This window comes from Amphiura filiformis, chromosome 3, assembly GCF_039555335.1.
Source record: "Amphiura filiformis chromosome 3, Afil_fr2py, whole genome shotgun sequence".
Classification (NCBI taxonomy): domain Eukaryota; kingdom Metazoa; phylum Echinodermata; class Ophiuroidea; order Amphilepidida; family Amphiuridae; genus Amphiura; species Amphiura filiformis.
The window spans coordinates 25,799,498-25,821,385 of NC_092630.1; the positions used below are offsets into that span (position 1 = coordinate 25,799,498).

The 21,888-nt window shown below is 39.2% G+C and overlaps 1 protein-coding gene across 1 annotated transcript; it reads left to right on the forward strand.

Moving 5' to 3' along the window:
• Window positions 1-553: 553 nt before the first annotated feature.
• On the forward strand, window positions 554-21,170 carry LOC140147147 (uncharacterized). The gene is made up of 9 exons (XM_072168926.1): window positions 554-607; window positions 1,054-1,200; window positions 2,766-2,907; window positions 4,750-6,997; window positions 11,508-11,620; window positions 12,244-12,410; window positions 18,220-18,399; window positions 19,304-19,478; window positions 20,512-21,170. Exons 1-9 carry the CDS (start codon window positions 554-556, stop codon window positions 21,168-21,170), a joined length of 3,885 nt encoding a protein of 1,294 aa, XP_072025027.1.
• Window positions 21,171-21,888: the final 718 nt, after the last annotated feature.

The window sequence follows — 21,888 nt, forward strand, 5'->3', positions numbered from 1 at the left end:
CCATTTTAGCATCAGTGATTCCAAATCAGCATCAGTGATTCCAAATTGGCATCAGTGATTCCAAATTAGCATCAGTGATTCCAAATTAGCATCACTGATTCCAAATTGGCATCACTGATTCCAAATTGGCATCACTGATTCCATTTGATGCCATTTGAAGCCATTTGATGCCATTTGAAGCTATTTGATGCCATTTGAAGCCATTTGATGCCAAAAATAGGAAAATGACGCCGTTCCACTTTTCCTAGTGAAATCCCTCCTCAAAGTGTATAAAAGCCTAGGGCTTCATTTTCACCTTGTTGTTTTTCTATAAAATGTGTCTAATGTGAAGGGGCTTATATGGGTTTTACAGTGTAGAAACCCTCTAGCTTTGGGGCTTTGCCCCTCAACTTCCACGGGGCTTTGCCCCTGGACCCCACCAAGGGCCCTTAAGCGGGCCCCTGGACCCCCCGTCGTCAGAGGCGATACTACAGGCGCTTTAAGCTCACGTTCGCCATGTACTCTGTTTTCTAGGTTTTCAATGTTGGCAGGTATGTGTATTTGGAATCAAAAAATGGGTATGAAACTTGGTGGGTATTGTTACCATGTAGAGGCAAATTTGTTAAAGGTAATTTTGTGGCCATCCAGGGTCACTCAGGGGTCATCTGAGGTCGATTTCGTAAAATTTGTCCTATGGGCATGAAACTGGGTGGGTATTGTCACCATTTAGAGCCAAATTCTTTTTTTTAAGGTCATTCTTGGGTCTGGGTCCTCCAGGAGTCATTGGAAGGTTAGTTTTGGGATCTGAGGTCAAATTCAGTCTGCCCTTGAGACTTGAAACTTTGTGTGCCACATCCCACCCTTTGGTGGAGGCATCACGGACGACGCTGTGCGTCGAAAACCGCAACATCCGAGAAACGCCTTCCATCTAGTTTTTACCGATCCGATTCCAATATTACAAATATCAGGCCGATACGATATCCTATCCAATAATCGGCTGAGCCCTAACCCTAACCAAACAATTTTCCACAGCCTAAGCACTAACTATATACATGTACTGTCATCTCCCAACAGGACATTCATGAGTCATCTCGTCACATAATGGCACATTCCAGGAAGAAACTTGTGACAGAGTACAAAGCTCTGCTGAGAGAGAAAATCCAAAGGATCAATGACAAAGAAAAAAGCATAACTGATTATGTCACTAATGTCAGTAAGGAGGTAAGGATTGTGTACAGTATGTGAAAATTGGTGAGGGGGAAAAGTTTTGCACAAAATTGTTGTCTGCCACCATATTGGACATGAGGCTTGCACCGCACCTAACCGCAGTGCCATATTCTTCAAAACTGAAGCATGCACTTGTTAGGAAGAAGAACACGAAAATTATGGAATCTTTCTTGATGGGGAATTAAATCTGCATTACCCTTGCAACAGTTTCTGCAGTTTTGTTTGTTCATTTGATTCTCACCTATTCTTTGATGAGAATCATTTGGTTTATCTTGAAGTTACCGATTCACAGATTCTCACAGTAATTCTAGCCCAGGTGTACACCAACACAAAAAGTCTATGGTTTGCTACTAACCAATTATTTCATGTTGGTTGGTGGACATCAACCTGAGGAGGATGGAAACATGTTTAAAATCAGAAGGGAGGTCATTCCATGTGAATATAATGATTGCAACAACCGAGAATCGCTCAACCCGAGAAACGCAAAATTCAACTTTCACTAAATACTGCATTTTGGAGCATCTAACACTGCAGCAATTATTAGTTTCATTACATTTATAATTGAACTAAGTAATCAAACTTTTGTTTTGGAAGAATAAATATTTAATATTTGAAGAATGATACATAGCTCGAGATACTCTAGCTAAAGTACAGGTTTACATTTACTATCTTACATTATCTTGCTGTATTTCAGCTAGAGCTCCAAACGACAAGCTTCCGGGTTTTTTGGAGAACAATACTGTTACGTAAGATGAAGAAGAAACCCGCCTCGAGCCCGCCCTACTCATTATTTCATTGTACTTATTGCAATTTGCCTCCACACATTACGTAATCAACACAAAGCTTTTGTGAGGATTTGTGAGTGGATAAGAAATTGACAGTGGAGGATGATACTGAAGGACACGCCGATTGTTAGTTGTCAATCATGAATTGCCGCAACGTATTAATATTTTACTGCATGGCATTCCGCAAAAACCAAGACAAATTATGCCATATTTTTCCAAAGATCATCTCATATGAAGTAAGCTGAATGCGATCTGTACTTTTGTAACATTCCGATCGCTTTGGATCACCTATTATCGGCGAATTTGCTTGAAAACATGTGAGTTCATGTTGTGTAAACATAATTAGCATAGACACAAATGAAATTACGATGCAATACAATGCAATTTGAATGCGCAGCAGATCTATAGAAATAACGCTGCCCGGTTTTATGCAGAATTAGACCCTGTCTGATGATACATGAATTCTTGAGAACCATAACAAAATTACTGCATTGAATGAACTTCCTTCACTTGTATTTGCCACTCTGGATAAGGACAGTTTTCATGCAAGTGCAAAATTCCAGAAACTTGGGCATTGCAAAGGGTTAGTCATGAAGGCCCTATCTGCAATTTGACAATTTCTGCATTCTATATTGTACACATCTGAAAATATTGCAGATGGGATCTTTCACTAACCGCTCAATTATGCTCTGATATACTGCAAATTTGATCAGTGTCAACTCTTTGAACATCCAATTAAATGAACTTTTTTTACTTTTAATTCACTGCTTTCAGGCACTACAGCAATCAAGGAGTCTTTTGGAAGAGACAGATAAGAAGGTTTTTCTGAAGCGATTTCAAGATGTGAGCAGCGAGCTGGAGGTATGCATGGCCACACTGCTTATGATCAGCAGTAGACTACCATCTCATAGTGCAGGTGAGACAAATTACACAGGATGAGACACAATCCTCAATATTCATGAGTTGGACTAGTGTTAAGACTCCATTGAGTATTTCAGCAGTGTATAGACTGAAACTTTATAATCCTTGAATAGAAGAATTCTGTGCTGAACTATAATTTCATACTCTTTTACACAAAGGATAAATCCATGTGCTTATATCAAGGTTACTTGCCCAGTACATTTGGACCAGGCATAAACATATTCACTCTTGATACAGTCATTAAGTTTGAGGGTAGAGCATAACTACATAAATGGAAATTGAACCGGTCATATAACATTGTGTAACATCATGCAATTTTACCTATCTTGTCTGTTGCCATTTCGAGGCATTAACCAATGTGGCGGAACCGTGCAAAGGGTGGATTGGAAAGCTATGCATGATTTCGATAAATAAGGCCTGTGAGATCTACGCCTTTTAGCGGAAATCCGCCTTTTTTCAATTTTTCTGACTGATTTCAATTTCCGCTTTTATACAGTGGAAACTCGTTAACACAAACCCTCTTAACATAAATTTCCTGAATATATGAAATATGTTTACATTCCCAAGCCTACATTTCAAATGTTTTTAGAACTGGATAACACAAACTCCTGATAAAATTTGAATTCTGCACAACTTTGTGTTAACAAGTTTCCACTGTAACATCAAAAATCAAAATAGTGTCTGTTACCCATCGGAATGATGTTAAATTGCGCCCTGGTCCCTGTGTGGCAATACTTGATTGCATTTTAATTTTTTTATCCAAACCATATCCAAACCATCCATCGGAAGTGTGACATTTGATTTCATAAAAATCATATGGAATTAAGAGAAGATACATCATGGCTACCATATAGCGTAATTTTGTCGAGCGACAATCACATTTATGCTATGAAGTACAAGCTTACAATCTTCAGTTATTTCTGGTGAAATACATACAAAATAGCATTGAATTTGTAGCTTGGTAGGTACATTTTTCACTTTTTTTAAAACCCCTGTTAAATAAGGGCAATTCATACACTCCTAGATAGTGAGAACCAATTAGAGCAATCATTAGTAAATAAGCCCAATCGGCATTGGAAGTTTGCAATGCATTGTGGGACAGTTTTTGCAGTTTTAGGACACTTTGTCCTTTGACCTATCGGGAAAATTGCTGTAATTATTAATGATTTATTTATTATTGTCATAATGTTATCATTAAAAATATTTAAATAATTAATTCATTTAATAATAATGTTTTTTAAGTTTGTTTTTATTCTAGTAACACGTTTTAAATTATATTTTGTACGCACAAAACCCGAATTTTCCAGATAGGTCAAAGGGCAAAGTGTCCTAAAAAAACCGGAAGTTACAATAGCGATTTGGCTTATTACTAGCCGTGCATAAATGTTGTATAATTGCACAGGCGTGCACTCCACGTAGTACGTGCAGTGCTTTCGGACACATTCATTTTTTGCGGGTCGATGCACTTATATTTGCTTGCATTTTTCGAAAATTTTCTTATGTATGAAATAGGTTAATAAATGCGTATCACTTATTGCTCAAGAAATTGTACAAAATAATGCACTTGTACTGAGATGTTGATGCGTCTAATGCACTCCCCCCTTCGGGGCTTGTGCATTAGAGGCATCAACATCTCAGTACACGTGCATTATTTTGTACAATTTCACTCCCAACAAGTGATACTCATGTATTAACCTATAATTATAGGGTTTAGAACAACTTTTTGAAATATACATGACTTTTTTTGTGCAGTTGATCCCAGAGAAATAATTATATTCAAGTATTGATTCAGGAAACATTTCTGTGAAAGTTTTCTGTTTTGTTTTGTTATAAACAGATTCATCTTCCAGTTCAAGCAGTTCTGACTCTGATGATGATGATGAGAATGATGATGAGGATGCCAGCGATAAACACTCTGCTGTCGCCAGTGACATGCCATCAAAATCAAGCCAGAGTTCACATCACTCCCAGAAAAGTCCGGACTCTAAACTTGACAGAGATGAGTCGGACAGAGGTAAAGGAGATGGTAAGAAGGTCGGTGGTGATGGAGACTCTAGACGCCCTCAAATTACAAACAGCCGGCGCAAAGACATGGAATTGTACCAAAGTCCAAAGGCCCGAAGCTTGGTTGGTCAGCTTGTGCATGTTGCACCAAGAAACAGACATGTATCTCCAAAGCGCCAGTTACGGAGAGCACAAAGTTTTGAGCATGTGTTTGTGGAGACATCTGACAAGAGTACTCGTGGGGACAGACATCCACGCCACAGCTCATCTCCAGCAAGACTTGGGTGTAAACCTCCTGATTATTGGAAATCTTCCATAGCAGATCGGAGATCCCAGTCCACAGAAAGACGATGTCAGAGTAGATCTTCGTCAAGTCCACCACCAAAGTCACCAACGTCCAGACGCAGATCTCCGACATTGCCAGTTTTGAGGCAGAAATTTTCAAGTATTGGACACAGGTCCCCGCCTCCATGTTCAAGGCAAAGAGGAAGGCGCGGGTCACAATCAGATTCCATTAGTAAAAGATCTCCGCAAGTGGCAAGACATAGATCTCCTGTTTCAAGCAGGAATTTTTCCCCTCGATCAAAGAAGTACCAATCTGCAGATGTAAGATCTCCGAACTTGGAAAACAAATCAACATCAAATCAGCCATCAAAAGAAACAGCCAAGTCGGTCCAAGCTTCAACTTCTCCAACATCTAGTCGCAGACAACTTCAATATAGGAAATCGTCACTAAGTCCAGAACGAAGAGTAGACAAGAGTAGGCAGAAGTCACCCACAGACCATTCCAGGCATCAGATTAAGGCACCTTACGCAAAACGGAATATTGGTGCTCCAGGTGGTAAGAGAGACAATCCGTGGTATGCATGTTCAAGTCCGCCAAGATCAGGGGACCTTGTGAAAGATCATGCGGAAGAAAAGAAACATAGTGATATGGAGATGGCACTTCAACCTTTGGTGATACCAACTGATGAATTAGAAAAGCTTGCTTCGGAATTAGGGTCCTCTGGAGGCAAATCAGAAGATAGTCATGGTGCTAGAAGTACTAACATCAACCAAAGATCTTCTACAAGCAGTGCCAACAGTAACACCAATAAAACACATGCAACTTCAGTCCCAGCCAGAGAAGCCGATCAGAAAGTCGTCTCTCAAATATCACCACCTGAAATTGCACATCGGGCAATGCAAGCAGCGTCAGCAAAAAAACCACCAGGTCTTCAGATACCCTCTTCAATCCATCCTAAACCAGTCTCGCATGCTGAAATGACTAGCAGCAGTGCACAGAATACCCAGCGACAAGTCACATCATTAGCATCTGGTAGCATACAGGTGACGGTAAAGGACTCCCAAGCAGGCACCAGAGCGAGCCCGACTGATATCACCACCAAGTTACGTGGTGAACAACCTGCCAGACCTAGGGAGCCTCCTGGATTGATGCCATTGACAAAACTGAAAGAGACAGCTCAGGTGCCAAGCGCAGTGCACCAACAACCTGCTCAGGTTACTCAGCCAAATGTTCAGAAAGTGAAAGGACCTAGAGAGGTATTTCCAGCACAACAGATGCCCAGAACTCCAGTGGAGCAAGCACCCAGACACCCAGGACCAACAGCAACTCAGCCACACAACATACTTCATCAGCAGCAAGGGCTTGTAAAAACACCACCGGTTACTGCAAGTAAAATTCTAGCAGCACCACCACCTACTCAACTACAAAATGTACTTCATCAGCAACAAGGGCTTTCTAGACCAGTACTTCATCAGCAACAAGGGCCTGCAAGTGTACCGCAGGTTACCTCGGCTACACTAGCCACACCTTCTATTCCACCACAAAATGTACATCCCACACCTTCCAATGTACTACAAAAGGTACATGTACTTCAGCAACAGCAAGGGTCAGCAAGAGCACCTCAGACTACCACAGGTCATAGACTAGCTACACCTACTACTTTTCGACCAGTTTGGAAACCGATACTCACACATGGAAACGTGGTCGATGTTCTGGTGACAGAGTGTAGGAACCCTGGGGATTTCTATGTGCAGCCTGTCGATACGCCTTTGCAGCAACTCATGATGGGTATCAAGTAAGTAACCAATAACCAACTATAGTGGAAATTTCAATTGAATGAACACAGCCTGACATAGCGTGATGCTTTTTAGCATACACAATGCGATGTACGCCAGCGTGTGCCACTGTGCGTGAGTAACGTGGAAGCGAATCCAACCATGCCAACGCACTTGTGATTGGTTAGTAATGTATCCAAGATCTCCCAACTGAAATATGAGATATACGATCGCTGTTGGATCGAGTACAGCTGTTGAAAGCTGCCTCAATTGAAGTTCCCACTATAGGTCAGAACAGGCAGTTTTGAATTTATTTAAGTGATTATCATTACCATCTTGCCCAGTAACCAAGTATGCATGCTATTGCTGACATCTTATATCCCTAGCATACTTGCAAGTTAGGAGCCAATTATATATTTTTGCCTTCAACTGAATTTCACAATTGCTACCTTTGAGAGGGTCAGATAAGATAGCACATAAATATGTTATTTGTCCCCGCCAGCAGACCTGCCAACTGTCCCTCATTTTGAGGGACTGTCCCTTATTTGGGGTTTACCAAGGTGAAAATGAGGGACAGTCCTGTTTTCTGAATTTTAGGTGATGGCAAATTTAAATGAAAGAACAGCAGAAAATGATGAAAATGGCACTTTCAAATTTGCTATAGCATTCTCTTTAGTCTATTGTGATAAATTCAGACCTGCAAACCTCTGAATTCTGAAAGTATTGCACACCTCAAGTCTTTGAATTTGTCGGTACCTGGTTTGTGTACATGTACAAGAAAGAGCAGTTTACCAACCCAAAGTGTTACAATTAAACAAGACAACAAATAAATACAAATCCCTACCGGCACACAACCCAACTTGGAAAAAAAGCAAGGGAATATGCCGGCATGGGAATCAAACCCACGACCTTCCGATCTCTAGACGGACGCCTTATCCATTAGGCTACCAGCTCCCACTGATAAACGGTGGTTAAAATTGGGTCTAATGTTAGCAGTCGGGGTATACAATACACACAAACAAATATTAGGCAAGTACACAAGTGAAGGAGATCATTACTGATGCTTAATCGTTTCCCCAGTATAATTGTCTCGCCTGAATGTTCAGGGAGAGACTTAGTAATCACTATGGTGTGTGTGTGTCCGTGTGTGGGGGTGTGCGTGTGTGCGTGCGTGCGTGCGTGCGTGTGTGTGTTCGGAAAAAGCTTGTGAACGCGTTATCTTGAGAACCGTAAGTGCTATGATAATGAAACTTTACAGGGGGTAGCATAACCAGAGGGTGTCGACCTGATTAGATTTTGAGCGCAAAATATGGTAATTAAGTACCTAATTTGCATAATTTATGCGTAATAAGCAAAATACCTTGTGAACAGATTATCTGGAGATCCGTATGGGGTACAGTGACGTCACTTGGTGGGGAGTAGCGTGGCCAGATGTTCTCGACCTGATTGGATCTACAGCGCAAAATATGCTAATTAAGTACCTAATTTGCATAATTTATGCGTATTTGATGCGTATCAAGCAAAAAACCCTTGTGAACAGCTTATCTGGAGATCCGTATGGGGTACAGTGACGTAACTTGGTGGGGAGTAGCGTGGCCAGATGTTCTCGACCTGATTAGATTTTCAGCGCAAAATATGCTAATTAAGTACCTAATTTGCATAATTTATGCGTATTTGATGCGTATCAAGCAAAAACCCTTGTGAACAGCTTATCTGGAGATCCGATGGGGTACAGTGACGTAACTTGGTGAGGAGTAAGCGGGGCCAGAGGTTCTCGACCTGATTAGATTTTGAGCGTAAAATATGGTAATTAAGTACCTAATTTGCATAATATATGCGTAATAAGCAAAATACCTTGTGAACAGATTATCTTGAGATCCGTTATGGGGTACAGTGGCGTAACTTGGTGGGGAGTTGCGTGGCCAGAGGTACTCGACCTGATTAGATTTTCATGAGGTCAAAGGTCACATACAAGGTCAAAGGTCAACTGAGGTCACCAAATCTTTTAATAATTAATTTTCAACTGTGCATCACATATCCCAATAACAGCTTCATCGGTCATGTAATTAAGGAAATATGACGACTTTAAGATAGTCGCTTTCTTTGTAAACTATAGCAAAGTAGCACTTTCAATGAGTGATAACTTCGTAAAGGAAGCATCTTTCTGTTTTGATTTATTTGATGAAATAGTTCTTTGGTATTGCCAAATTTGATTTTTCAGCGCAACATACTTTTTCCAATTTCGTGAGGTCAAAGGTAACATACAAGGTCAAAGGTCAACTGAGGTCACCAAATCTTTTAATAATTAATTTTCAACTGTGCATCACATATCCCAATAACAGCTTGATCCGTCATGTAATTAAGGAAATATGACGACTTTAAGATAGTCGCTTTCCATGTAAAGTATAGCAAAGTAGCACTTTCAATGAGTGATAACTCGTAAAGGAAGCATCTTTCTGTTTTGATTTATTACTTTGATGAAATAGTTCTTTGGTTTTGCCAAATTTTTGGAAGGTCATTACGGGGTCATCCGAGGTCACTCAGGGGTCATCTGAGGTCAAGTTATTAAAAACTCGTATGGGCATGAAACTTGGTGGGTACAGTCATCATTTAAAGCCAAATTTTTTGAAGGTCATTTTGGGGTCACCAGGGGTCATCTGAGGTCAAATTAGTAAAACTGTCGTATGGACATGAAACTTGGTGGGTACAGTCAACATTTAAAGCCACATTTTGGAAGGTCATTTTGGGGTCACCAGGGTCATCTGAGGTCAAATTAGTAAAAACTGTCGTATGGACATGAAACTTGGTGGGTACAGTCAACATTTCAAGCCAAATTTTTGGAAGGTCATTTCGGGGTCATCTGAGGTCAAATTAGTAAAAACTGTTGGATGGACATGGAACTTGGTGGGTACAGTCAACATTTAAAGCCAAATATTTGGAAGGTAATTTCGGAGTCACTAGGGGTCATCTGAGGACAAATTAGTAAAAACTTGTATGGGCATGAAACTTGATGGGTACAGTCAACATTTAAAGCCAAATTTTGGAAGGTCATTTCGAGGCCACCAGGGTCATCTGAGGTCAAATTAGTAAAACTGTCGTATGGGCATGAAACTTAGCACGAGGGGTACAGTCAACATTTAGAGCCAAAATTTTAGAAGGTCATTTCAGGGCCACCAGGGTCATCTGAGGTCATATTAGTAAAAACTGTTGCATGGGCATGAAACTTGGTGGGTACAGTTACCATCGGCCAGATAATCGTGCCCAGCCGATAACCGCCAAATTCATTTACCTCTCTACCAACAGTTATCGCTAAAGCAGGCGGTCACAAAAGCAGGCGAGACTCGTGGTTCGAGAACCGCCTTGTTATAAGTAAAGTAGGTAATGGGGATACGCATCCTGCACAAGAACAAATAAACTGATTCAGTGGGGTAGCGATTGCAATCGCTACAAGAGAAACTGTTTCAGTTTCCTCTTGTGCAGGATGCGATCCCCATTACCTACTTTACATGCACAAGGTTTTGGTCTCAATGTCCCTCATTCTGACTTCGGTAGGTTGGCATGTCTGCAATGGAATTCGAGAAGTCCCTGTGAAATATGCGTATGGGTGGGGGTGGGTGTGTGTGTGACAAAAATGTCAACCCTACATTACTGTGCTATTTCCTCTTCAACCCTGTAGGTGATTGTAAACCAAATTGGATCACAGTTAGAGTTATGACTCCACAAATTATTGGGGATGTCAAATATCACATATATAATGTCATTTAGAGGTCAACACTTATGAAAAGTGTCATCCCTGCATTAGGTATACCATTTTTTACCCTGATGTGACAGTCATGTCAACGCGTTGAAACAGCTGTTTCACTCGCGCATCTATGCAGCGTCTTTAAAGGGAATGCTAGCGATTTGAGGCTGCTTCCAATGAAATACGCACTGACATCACTGCCACATCAGGGTGGAAAATGGTATAGTTATTTTGTCTTGAACCCCTTAGCTGATTGTAACCCAAATGGGATCACACTTCTAGTATGACTTCACAAATGTATTGGCTAGATCAAATGTAAACTCTTAAACTAGCAAATACGGAACTAGCAAGTACAGTGGATCTTAGTTACAAATCCAAGGCCAGCTTATTTGGTTACATAATTCAATAGTATTTCTATTGCGCCATTTCATGGCGTTGGAAGTTAATGATCAAAATGCATTTACTTGGAGAGTGTAGAGATTTATACGTGTTGGTAGTAGACATCAAAGAAACACCTGACAAAAGGTCAAAAAAGGACATTGTCAACAGGAAGTAAAGTTCATACATCAGTCATTCACCAGTATCACACTGCTGATGACGGAAAATGGTTACTCTGAAATTATTCTGACAAAAACATAAGTGTTGTTGACTAGTTTAAAACTTTTCTTTGGCATTTACTTAGCATTTAGCTTCTTAAGATTTTGTACACAGATGTCAATTTGAGGTAATTCAAGAATGCTGAAAGGTTAGAGTGACGTCACTAATCTGTCAGTTATTTCTTTACATAGTGAATATATGAAGACTGCAGAGCCTCTGTCCATGGCCAATCCAGTATGTGGGAGTATATGCCTTGCTCAGTGGATAAATGTAGATGAGTGCTGGTACAGGGCAGCCATTAAAAGTAAGTAACATATTCATTCCAATAAGCGCCCATGGCGCGTAACAAAATCATTTTGGGTGGGCGCTTATTTTTTATCTGGTTTACCCAATTTTTTTGTAAGGGGCGTTATTAGAGACAAATTTACGTATGTTATAAAAGGGTCTTGAGATGTACCGGACTTGTTGTCCTCCAGCTATTTCACTGTATCGAGGTCTATCTGTCACTTCAACATTAATGGTACCCTTTAGCAAATTGAAAATACCCTGGGTCAGGGTGGGCGCTTATTGGGGCATGGGCATTTATTGGAACGAATACGGTACATGTATAGGGTCTTTTTTTTTGTTTCGCCTGAACTTGTTCAGAGAGAGAGACACAATAACTTGCTCTTGCTACAATCACATGATCAAGTCATTTTAAGAATTTATTTTTTCTTCAATTTAGGTACATTTATCAACAATTTGTTAAAAATTGTTTAATTCTGAACAAATTTGTGCTTCATCAATTCAGATTTTGTCTTCAGTAAGTTTATGCTGAAGTAACGCCATAACAGATTTCAAATACAGAAAGGTTAACATATCTTGCAATTAATCTCTTACCATTTTTGCCACACAAATCAAGCCAATTTTTGCCATCATTTTTCACAGGTGTTGCTCCAGCGAAAGAGCAAAAAGGGGACACCCTGGACCTTGCCGTTGGTGTTATCTTCATTGACTATGGCAATGAAACAACCATTCCTGTTAGTTGCATTAAAGCATTGGATCCACGTTTCCAAGACCTGCCACCACAAGCTGTGCATGTATCACTGGCTAATGTGAGTACAATCATCATCATGTGCTTCTCCTCAGGGTTGTAGCTAGGATATTTTTAGTGCTGGGTGGCATTTGATGAAAATCATGCATATTTGGCAATTTGTTGTCAAAATTGACCACATTCTTGACTAATTCAATAAAATTATGCAATTTTGGACTCTGAGTGGTGGGGCTCCAGTATCAAAATTAAAATTGCAGATGAGTGGTGGGCTCTGCCGACCCCTGTAGCTATAACTCTGCTTCTCATTGATACTCCTTAGGGAGGAGTTTAAGGGATGGGTTCATTAAAGTAGCGTTCTCCGAAAAGTTTTTCGATAAATTCATTAATTTCTCAAAAAGTAAAAATCTCAGTTTAATAAATAACGGTTAAAATGAAAGCCATTATTGGGGCCTAATTATCGTATCATTATAATAGGTCTGGCACCAATGCAAGCATTTGTTTCGATGTCCCAAATTCATAGTAAAATATGCTGACGCTATTTTTACAAATCGCCTGGAATTGCATATTTAGGTTTCAGCGATTGCTGAAAAAAGTGGGGTATGTTTCTGAAAAGCGTTTCCGCTTGGAATGTAGATGCCTATTGTTGAGCTAAATGTCCGTGATTTTAATTTATAAGCTCTTTCATTGACAATTTGCAACGTATTTTTCATACCATACGGATCGCCTGCTTGAATCCCGATATTTAAAAAAATATCGGGATTTTAAACCAAACAACCAGCAAAAAGAGTTCTCTAAACTGTCCTCTAACCGCAGATAACATTAGATCGACTGTGCTATTGGTAGAATTTAAACGAGAACCAAAAGGGTTCGCCGACGTCATGCAAATATGGACTATCGGAGAATATAGCGATTTTGTAAGAAGTTGCCTTTTTTGACAATGTTTTATATGTTCTTGCTATGAAGAACATTAAGAATTTACTTCAAACGTTGTATGTAGTTTACATACCTATTCCGGTTCGGCTATGTATATATTAGAATCCTTGATCGTCGTTATTTGCAATGTCTTTTGCACTTTTCTCCTCCATAAAATGGCGAAAATATTCCTATTACAGAACAACACCTCCAAGTCACTTTAAAATACCACAGCACTATATAGCTTGCGTTGACAGTTCTGACAGAATACAAGTCACTCTGCATTGAGCGCATTGGAATCCCAATTCTTTCTCACATTGATTGATTTCAAACAATTGATTCGAACCAACGCCCTTGATCCTAATGTACTGTGTTCAGAAGTTTTGAATTGAGTTATCAAATTTGTAACAGCTGGACTCAGTCTTGCGATAATAAGCGTCACATTGTAATTCACATTAGATAAATGAATGTGAAATGAATAAGAGAGTAATTTATCGGTGAGTTATGTACTGGGACTGTTTTCTATATAACTGTATTATTTCTTGTTGTTTTCTATTATATTTGTTGGTTTAGTTTATCGCTATGCACAGCTCCAAGATATAGTATATTAGTATAGTGCGTTTTATTTTTAATTCATCCTATTATTTTGGCTTCAGATGGACATAAACCATTTTTACAGTTATTGCTGATATTATTTCTTTATTTTTGGTAAACCGAAATAATAAACTATAAAACCATTAACTGATAGAATATATTTCCTATAAAGGCGCGTGAAAGTCGATTCCGAGTTTATCGTCCCCCGCCCACGTCTCTTTTTGGAAACCAAAAATACCCGCATCAAATTTTCAAAATGCCAAAATAATTCATTATTTTCAAAGTATCAGTGTTTTCACCAGTTTTAGCAATTGGAAACATATATTTTTGTTTGTAAAACATATATTCATAACTTGGAAGCATGAAACCAGGCTCTTTTCTAATTTTTCTAGTCCTTACCCATATAAAAAAAAACATGTTTATAAATCACATGTATGAGTTTGGCTTCAAATCAACACGCATTTTAGGTCAATAATGAAATCTGATGAAATAATGAAAAATGAAAAAAGAAAAAGTCACCTCACCAACCTGAAAAAAAAGTAACGATAAACTCGGAATTGACTTTCATGGGCCTAATCTATACTGTCATGTTGGTGCAAATTAGAGCATTTGAGATTGTTCATCAGGTGGTAAAAGTTGTTCCTGAGAGCATCCGAAAGTCCCGCTACCTTTAAATTTCAAGCCGTAACAGTATCAGAAATGTTGAATGATATCAGGCAGCTGTTAATTGCCTAACCCACCCCTCCCCAAGCCTCGAAATAAGCAGGCACCCAGGAGCCAATGGTCATAACATTTTGGCTCCTGGTCCACACTAAAACCAGGCTCCTCTTCTTTTTTTTTTTTAAATAGAGCCTGTTAGTTAAATCGGTTTCTGTATGTAACATGTACAATTAAAAATTAAATGACTCATAGCTCTTTAAAATGCCTCCTGGTTCACTAGATAATCACAGGACCAGGAACCGCTTTTTCCAAATGTGTGGTTCCTGGTCCAGATCTGCTTATTTCGATGCTTGCCCTAATAATATAAACCCGGGCCATAAACACAATACATGCCCCCCCACATCCACACACCTCGCTCTGCTTTCACTTTGCAATGGAGCTTATAACTCCCCATTAATAACTCAGGAAATCATTTTGTATTCTTACATGTCAAAACTAAGCATCGCCTGTCATTATTTTGCTATCGGGGAGCACTTCATTATATTATATGAGATCTACTAATGACGCCTACTAATTTCAAAAGACTTTTTGGCAACATTATCAGTGATAAATATAATAAAAGTTGTCAATGAAACAATAAAAGCGTCTAAATCATGATGACGATAGATCCAATGGGAAACAAGTGTGTGTGTGGGGGGGGTGGATGACAAACCATGTGCTGGGTGATAGCGAATGGGGGGTCTTAATTTAAGGGCTATTCATTGATCCCAGAGAAAGTATAAAATGGTAAAACAAATTTAAATTCTATATAAAATGCCTAAAAGTGAAGGATAAATCATTAAAATTGTCATGAGATATTTTAAAACGTTTTGGCAAGAACCGAGGAAAGCAGTATAGTAGGCCTATTGATAAAATTATAGCCCCGTTCCATATTTTTTTAATCTTTTAAATCTCCTCTTGGGATTGTTCTTCATTATTGCCAATGCCATGATTGCTTTTTATAGTCTGGTACAACTGTTATATTATGTTTGACATATTTAATCAGTGGTGTAGATTTCTTTTGACATGGGGGGAATGGAGTTGGAAAAAATTGAAGTATAGTCAATCGGCGACAATATATGGCAATTATGGTACAATTCTTGCGCTAAGTGCTCGAAAAATTTTGGTATTTTGAAGCTAAACTGATGAAATATGGTGTAAAAGTAGAATAAATGCGCATAAGCGCGTGAAAATTTGCACTTTTGGGGCTAAAATGGGCAAATATGAGGTTAATTTGATCAGAAACCCATTATCAGGCATCGACATGGGGGGGGGATGACTGTATGGACCATCCCCTGGCAAAATTCATTCATTTTTTTCATTCATTCATTTATTTATTTCCACAATTCACATAGAAATACAAAATACGCATTAAAATACCATCAAAGAATCATGGAGGAGATGGCCGAAAGGCCAGTAAGGCCAGAGGTAGCCATCCCCTTTAACAGAAAAGTTACCAAACAGAAAATTCAACGGCAAATAATAAAAATTAAAAACAACAAACAAACAAACAAGAAACAAAAAAACTACAATGCTCGTCAATTAATCATATTTTGAAATTAAGTGTCTTTCTTTGTACACGTTCGGAAATGTTTCACTGAATAAGGCGCTCTTAAAGATTTTTGCAATGAGTTCCATAATATAGGACCAGCTGTACGGACAGCGTGATCGGTGAAAACCCTGCTATTTTTAGTCAAGTTATAGTTATTAGCGTTTCTTGTTTGGTAATCATGAATATTAGATCGTAGGGTAAATAAACTGTCAAATAAGCTTGGTAATTCATTAATACTGTACTTATACATAAAAACTCCCAATTCTAATTTATAGGTGTCATTGTTTGCTAAAATGTTATATTTGGCAAACAAGGGGCTGTATGACTTCTGTAATGACTACTGGCAACTGTCCGTATCGCCCATTTTTGGAGTTTCACAATTTTATCCAAATATGTTTTACATGTGTTTCCCCAAATTAATATTCCATAGTTCAAATAAGGTTGAATAAAGGTACAATATAGTGTATAAAGAATGCGATCTGGTACAAAGAATTTGAGTTTGTTCATTACACCAATATTCCTTGAAATAGTTTTTGCTATACAGTTAATATGACACCTCCATGTTAAGTTTTCGTCTATGAGTACTCCCAGGAAAATATTGGGGGGGGGGATAAATCCCCCATCCCCCCGGGATCTACGCCTATGCATGATATTTTTGGATTTGAGTATATTTTGATGTTTTCATAGTGCAATAGTATTTTGGTTAAATTAATATTTTGCGTGCAATAATATGACCGAGTGCTTTTCTGATCTAATACTTTTTTCCCTATAGATGCAATTTTTGATGTCTTTTAAAAGTTTTCTTAAAGTGTTTAATATTTATATGTATGTTCAAATTGTAATTTTACATGTAATTTGGCCGTTTGGCCACGATATGTGTAAAATAAAATACCGATATTAAATAATAATAATAGCTGATTTCTCTACTAAGTAGAGAAATTACAGATTCATGTAAAATAACTTACTTTGTCTTTAATACAGGGCTTAAGGTTTGCACATCGAAACTAACAAAGATACTGGACAAGGTGCTAAAATCTAAATTTTGCTGATTCATGGATTTCTACATTCTCCGGATGAAATCACTGAACAGGCTTTTTTTACAGCCCTACATATCATGTAGGCCTACTACGCATCAGTCATATTCACCATAGACCCTAGAAAATAACGCCACTGAGCTATATGGAAGTCCCCCCGGACAAGACAAATTTCAATACCATTTAAAGTTAGAAGTACTTGCCCACTGAAGCATGATTAATAGCTGCTAGTATTGCATAATATTATTACTATAGTCTGGTCAGTACTAAAATGCATGAGTGATTTAAAAATATTACTATAGTCTGGTCAGTACTAAAAGCGCAGAGTGACTTTATTTATTGCATTTTTAATTAAAAGAACCACTTTTTAGGTAAGTTACACAGCTGAAGTTGTGATAGTATTGAGATACAACAATATCATGGTATAAACAAGAATATGTTCCTTTGGTAAAAATTTCTATAGTCTCTACCCTTAAAATCGGGCTACATGTAGTCCAGTTGAAATCCATACACTCCCTATGGAAGACATGACCTTAATATTCCCCACAGGGAGTGAACATTTCAAATTGGGTTACCTAAATGGGATTTGAAATCTGCACTCCCTGTGTGGGAGATTAAGGTAATGGATCTGGAATAACCCATTTCAGTGATGTCCTTTCCTTTCATTAGAGGGGAGGGTAACAAGGTTGAAATTAAGTGGGAGACGGGAGCCGTTTGGCCCCCAGAAACTCTAAAATGGCCCCTGGTTCCATCTCAATGTTAGTTGACCAGGGGACACTTTTCTCATGAAACTAGCCCCCTGGATAGTGAACCAAAAATTCAAAGCAACTAGTGTTTATTTAACTCATCCAGCACATCTTTATTTTTTTTATTGGCCCTTGGTAATTGGAAACGGCCCCTGGTTCCTCCAAATATTGGTGAACCAGGGGCCACTTTTTTGCCAAAGTGGCCACTGGTTCAAGATCTCTTAATTTCACCCTTGGAGGGTAAGTAAGTCTGAATGATTACTGTATGCAAGAGAAAGATTACTTTGACAAATTTTGTTGCCTACTTTGTAATTCTTATCATTGTTGAAATAGGTGAAACCGTGTAAAGGAAATACTAAATGGGACACCCAGGCAGCTGAGCTGTTCAGAATACTAATGGAAAGTGTTGAGGTGCAGAAAATATTTTGCGCCAAAGTTACCGTGATTCCTGGCAGGGGTAATAGGATCACTGTGGACTTGACATTTAAGGAGCCAGGCCAGGTGATAGATGAGGTAGGTTTTATATAGGCCTAGTGTTGTCTGAAGTTGAGAGGAATGCCATGTTGGATTTTGCAGTGGCAGATTTGAATCTGTGCTTTGCCAGCGTATTGACAAATCGTCCTTCTACGCTTGTGTATACGCCCCACAGGATTTGGTTAGTATGGTTACTGCAAAAATGGTGTTACTCTCATCTTAATTCTCTCCACGCGGGTGTCGACTGCAGACGACAAGTTTCAAGCTTCAGTGCCAGAAGTTGGTAAGTACAATAGTTGCCTAGTGTAGAGCTGCCATTTGAAGATGAGTACAATATACTGTGTGTAAATTGCCAAATGTTCACAGGCAGGGCAGCTATTACACTTCCCCACTTTTGGCACTGAGCAGCTCAACTAAAAAGCCTGCAATGTGTCTTTTCATTTGTCATCTGATCAGGTTAAGTTGCCCATAATCAAATTAACATGCTTTAAAATCTCAATTGGTAGGACTAAGAAACGTGGCAAATCCAGAAAGCTTGTTCTGGGAAATAATGGCATTTTAGGGGAGTTTGCTTTCCCAAAGAAAGAAATAAGAAATTGTAGGAAATGTTGTTATCTTTGTGGGAACAGTGGATTCTTTTCACCACTAAGATATATTTTTCCCAACCCTGTCATTTAGTCCTGTAACCAAGTATCCACTTAATTCAGAAATCTTAAAGGTATTCAATATGTGACATGATCTGGTCCATGGAGGCCAAAGGAGGCATAGCATACTTGGTTCTAAAGTTATGAAATGTTGTGATGTCTATTTTCTTATATGTATTTTAATGTTTTTTTACTCCATATTTTTGGCATTATCTCAATTTCAAATTTGCCCCCTTTGGCCTCCATGGACCAGATAGTGTCACATATTAAACTTTTCTCACTTCAATTATGTCATCCAGATCAACATAGCCAGTGAGTTAGTACAACATGGTGTTGCTGAGTTCATCTTGCCACCTGCCGCAGCAGCAGCCACTACCAGACCAGCAACATACAGCAGGACATCTAGATCATCGTCAGATGGGACAGGAAGCCGTCCTCAGACACCTAGTGATGGCAAAACGCAACCAACTCATGGTAGGGTAGATGTCACATGTCGTGTGTTGGGTCTGATGGTGGGTCAGTGAGATGGGCAATGTGTCAAAATGCAGAAATTCAAATGTCTGCATTTTTGCTGAACCATGAAATGGTATCAGCCTATATTAGTGTATGTTACTTACTAACTTACTTACCAACCTTTTGGTCTGAAATGGACATATCTTTAAATGCCACGAAGGTATGAACCCCCAAGTGGTGTCAAATGAAAGAGGAAGAAATAAAGAATATAATAAAAATATTTTCTCAACTGGGGGTGGCACTCATAATAAGCCCTGGGTCAATTTTTATATGGGTCCTTTTCATATCTCAAAATGCCAAGTAGGTATGTACCCCTGAGTGGTGTCAAATGAAAGATAACAAAATAAAGAATATAATAAAAATAATTTCCCCATCGGGGGTGCTACTCCTATAAGACTCTGGTAAATATTCCTATTTTGGGTCTCTATCTCGAAATGCCAAGAAGGTTTGACCCCTGGGTGACAGTGGTATACCACAATATACTGCCGAAGCCACATGGTTCAGTTATGGTGCGGTAACCGCTCTAGTTTTAACTTAGTTTGACCTTAGTTTGTCATACCTAAACTCGGTTTCAGAGAAGAATGGCAGTCCCTTGCTCTGATTGACGCGAGCTAAGTGCCTTAATGAGCGACATACGCAGCGTTTTGTGTTCCCTTCAAGAGCGCCACTCTGCGCCGACCAACGTTTTGACATGTAATCAGCCAATCAGATTATTGGTCTGTTATGCTTGTCAGACGATTGAACCCCAATCAGAACCCCACTTTTGTGTTTACCCCCTTTCCGCTCTCAAAATGTAAACAACTGCCATTCTTCTCTGCCAGAAACTGTAGCTGATTGATGTTTGTGTTTCCTGCAGTAGAATGAAATTCACATCTTAATTATCTTTCTATGATTTCTAATCAGAACAAGCCTTTTTAGTGGATACATAATTTTAATCATGCATTTTTTAAGCAGCCATTATATATATATTTTTTTGCAACTATTTTGTCAACAGGGCAATCTCAACATCAGGCTATTAAGATCCAACAGCAGCAGCAGCATTCACAGCAAAAGCAGTCGACTCCAAACTCTACCTCTAGAAGCAGTGGAACTGGAGCCACTACTGGCAATGATCCAACTCAACCAATTCATCAACAACAGACATCACAGATGAGCCACCCTGAAGCTCCTCAAAGACCCCAGAGTCAAGAGCAACATTCTGGTAGTATGAAGCAGGAAAGTGCCTCTAGTGTAAGTCAAGGAGGGAGTGTTGCCAGTTACAGAAAAGCTGGAGAAATTAAACAGCCACAAAGTCGTGATGCTAGGGAGCAGAAGCCGCAGCAGCAATTAGTCCCTGTTGTAACGAAAGCTAAACAAGGCATGACATTAGCCCAAACCATTGCAGCACAAGCAGCTGAAACCTTCCATGATGATGCCAGAAGTGTGTGCTCCAGTAGTACAGGCTCCATGCAAACAGCAAGATGTACATCTTCTGGCGCATCCATGAAAAACGCGCGTCTGACGGTGGCAGCGGTCAGCAACAAGTCAAAGTTCACAGAGGCAGGCGGGATCTCAGCAAGGTCGTGGCCCACGGAAAGGAGCAATGGCAAAAGAGCCACTGAAACAGTTTCCACAACTAGCACCTCGTCAACTGAACACAAACTCCAACGATAGTATCCTGGTAGCAATGTCATATATAGTGCACCCGCATGAGTTTTATGTGCACCTCATCACGTCGGAAATTCGTAAACTGGATTTCTTGCAAGTGGAGCTGAAGGAAACGTATGAGAACCGATATAAAGACAAGGAGTTCCCTGGGTTTGCTCCAGCGGTAGGCATGATGGGCGTGTCAAAGTATTCCTTGGATGATATGTGGTATAGGATCAAGGTGGTGGCATTGGAGGAGAGAACTGCACCTGTTATGACTGGGGTAAGGTTATTGTTGTTTTTATTTATTTGGTTGTTTATAGTTGTTTGTGTATGTTTGTTTGTTTGCTTGTTTTTTTTTGTATGAATGATTGCTTTTTTTGTTTAAAAGCTTATTCACAAAAAAACCTTCTGGCAGCCTCCAACTTTGTTTCTGAATCATCATTCAACATCTACATAATGGATGCAAAAACAAGAAATTTGCGGAAACGACAAATAATATAATGAAATGGTAAATGAAAACTATATAAATAAAACCTCATGAAATTGGCCATTACAATACAGTCTGGCCTAGAACTAACACACTGATATAGTTCTATGCCTGAATAAAATGCTACCCCTATTTAAGGGAAACGTTTTGGCCAAAACCCTGCTAGTTTAGTGGCAGTCTTGCGGGGCCTGAATTGAAGTGAAATTGTTGTGTTCTGTCATCTGTATGTACAATGAATTAATTATAGCCAACCTG

Bases quoted from the DNA above. Each gene is read 5' to 3' on its own strand.
- LOC140147147 (XM_072168926.1), top strand. From the start codon at position 554: ATGGGTATGAAACTTGGTGGGTATTGTTACCATGTAGAGGCAAATTTG. The intron at 608-1,053 runs GTAATTTTGTGG...ATCTCCCAACAG, and splicing joins TAGAGGCAAATTTGTTAAAG to GACATTCATGAGTCATCTCG. The intron at 12,411-18,219 runs GTGAGTACAATC...TTGTTGAAATAG, and splicing joins TGCATGTATCACTGGCTAAT to GTGAAACCGTGTAAAGGAAA.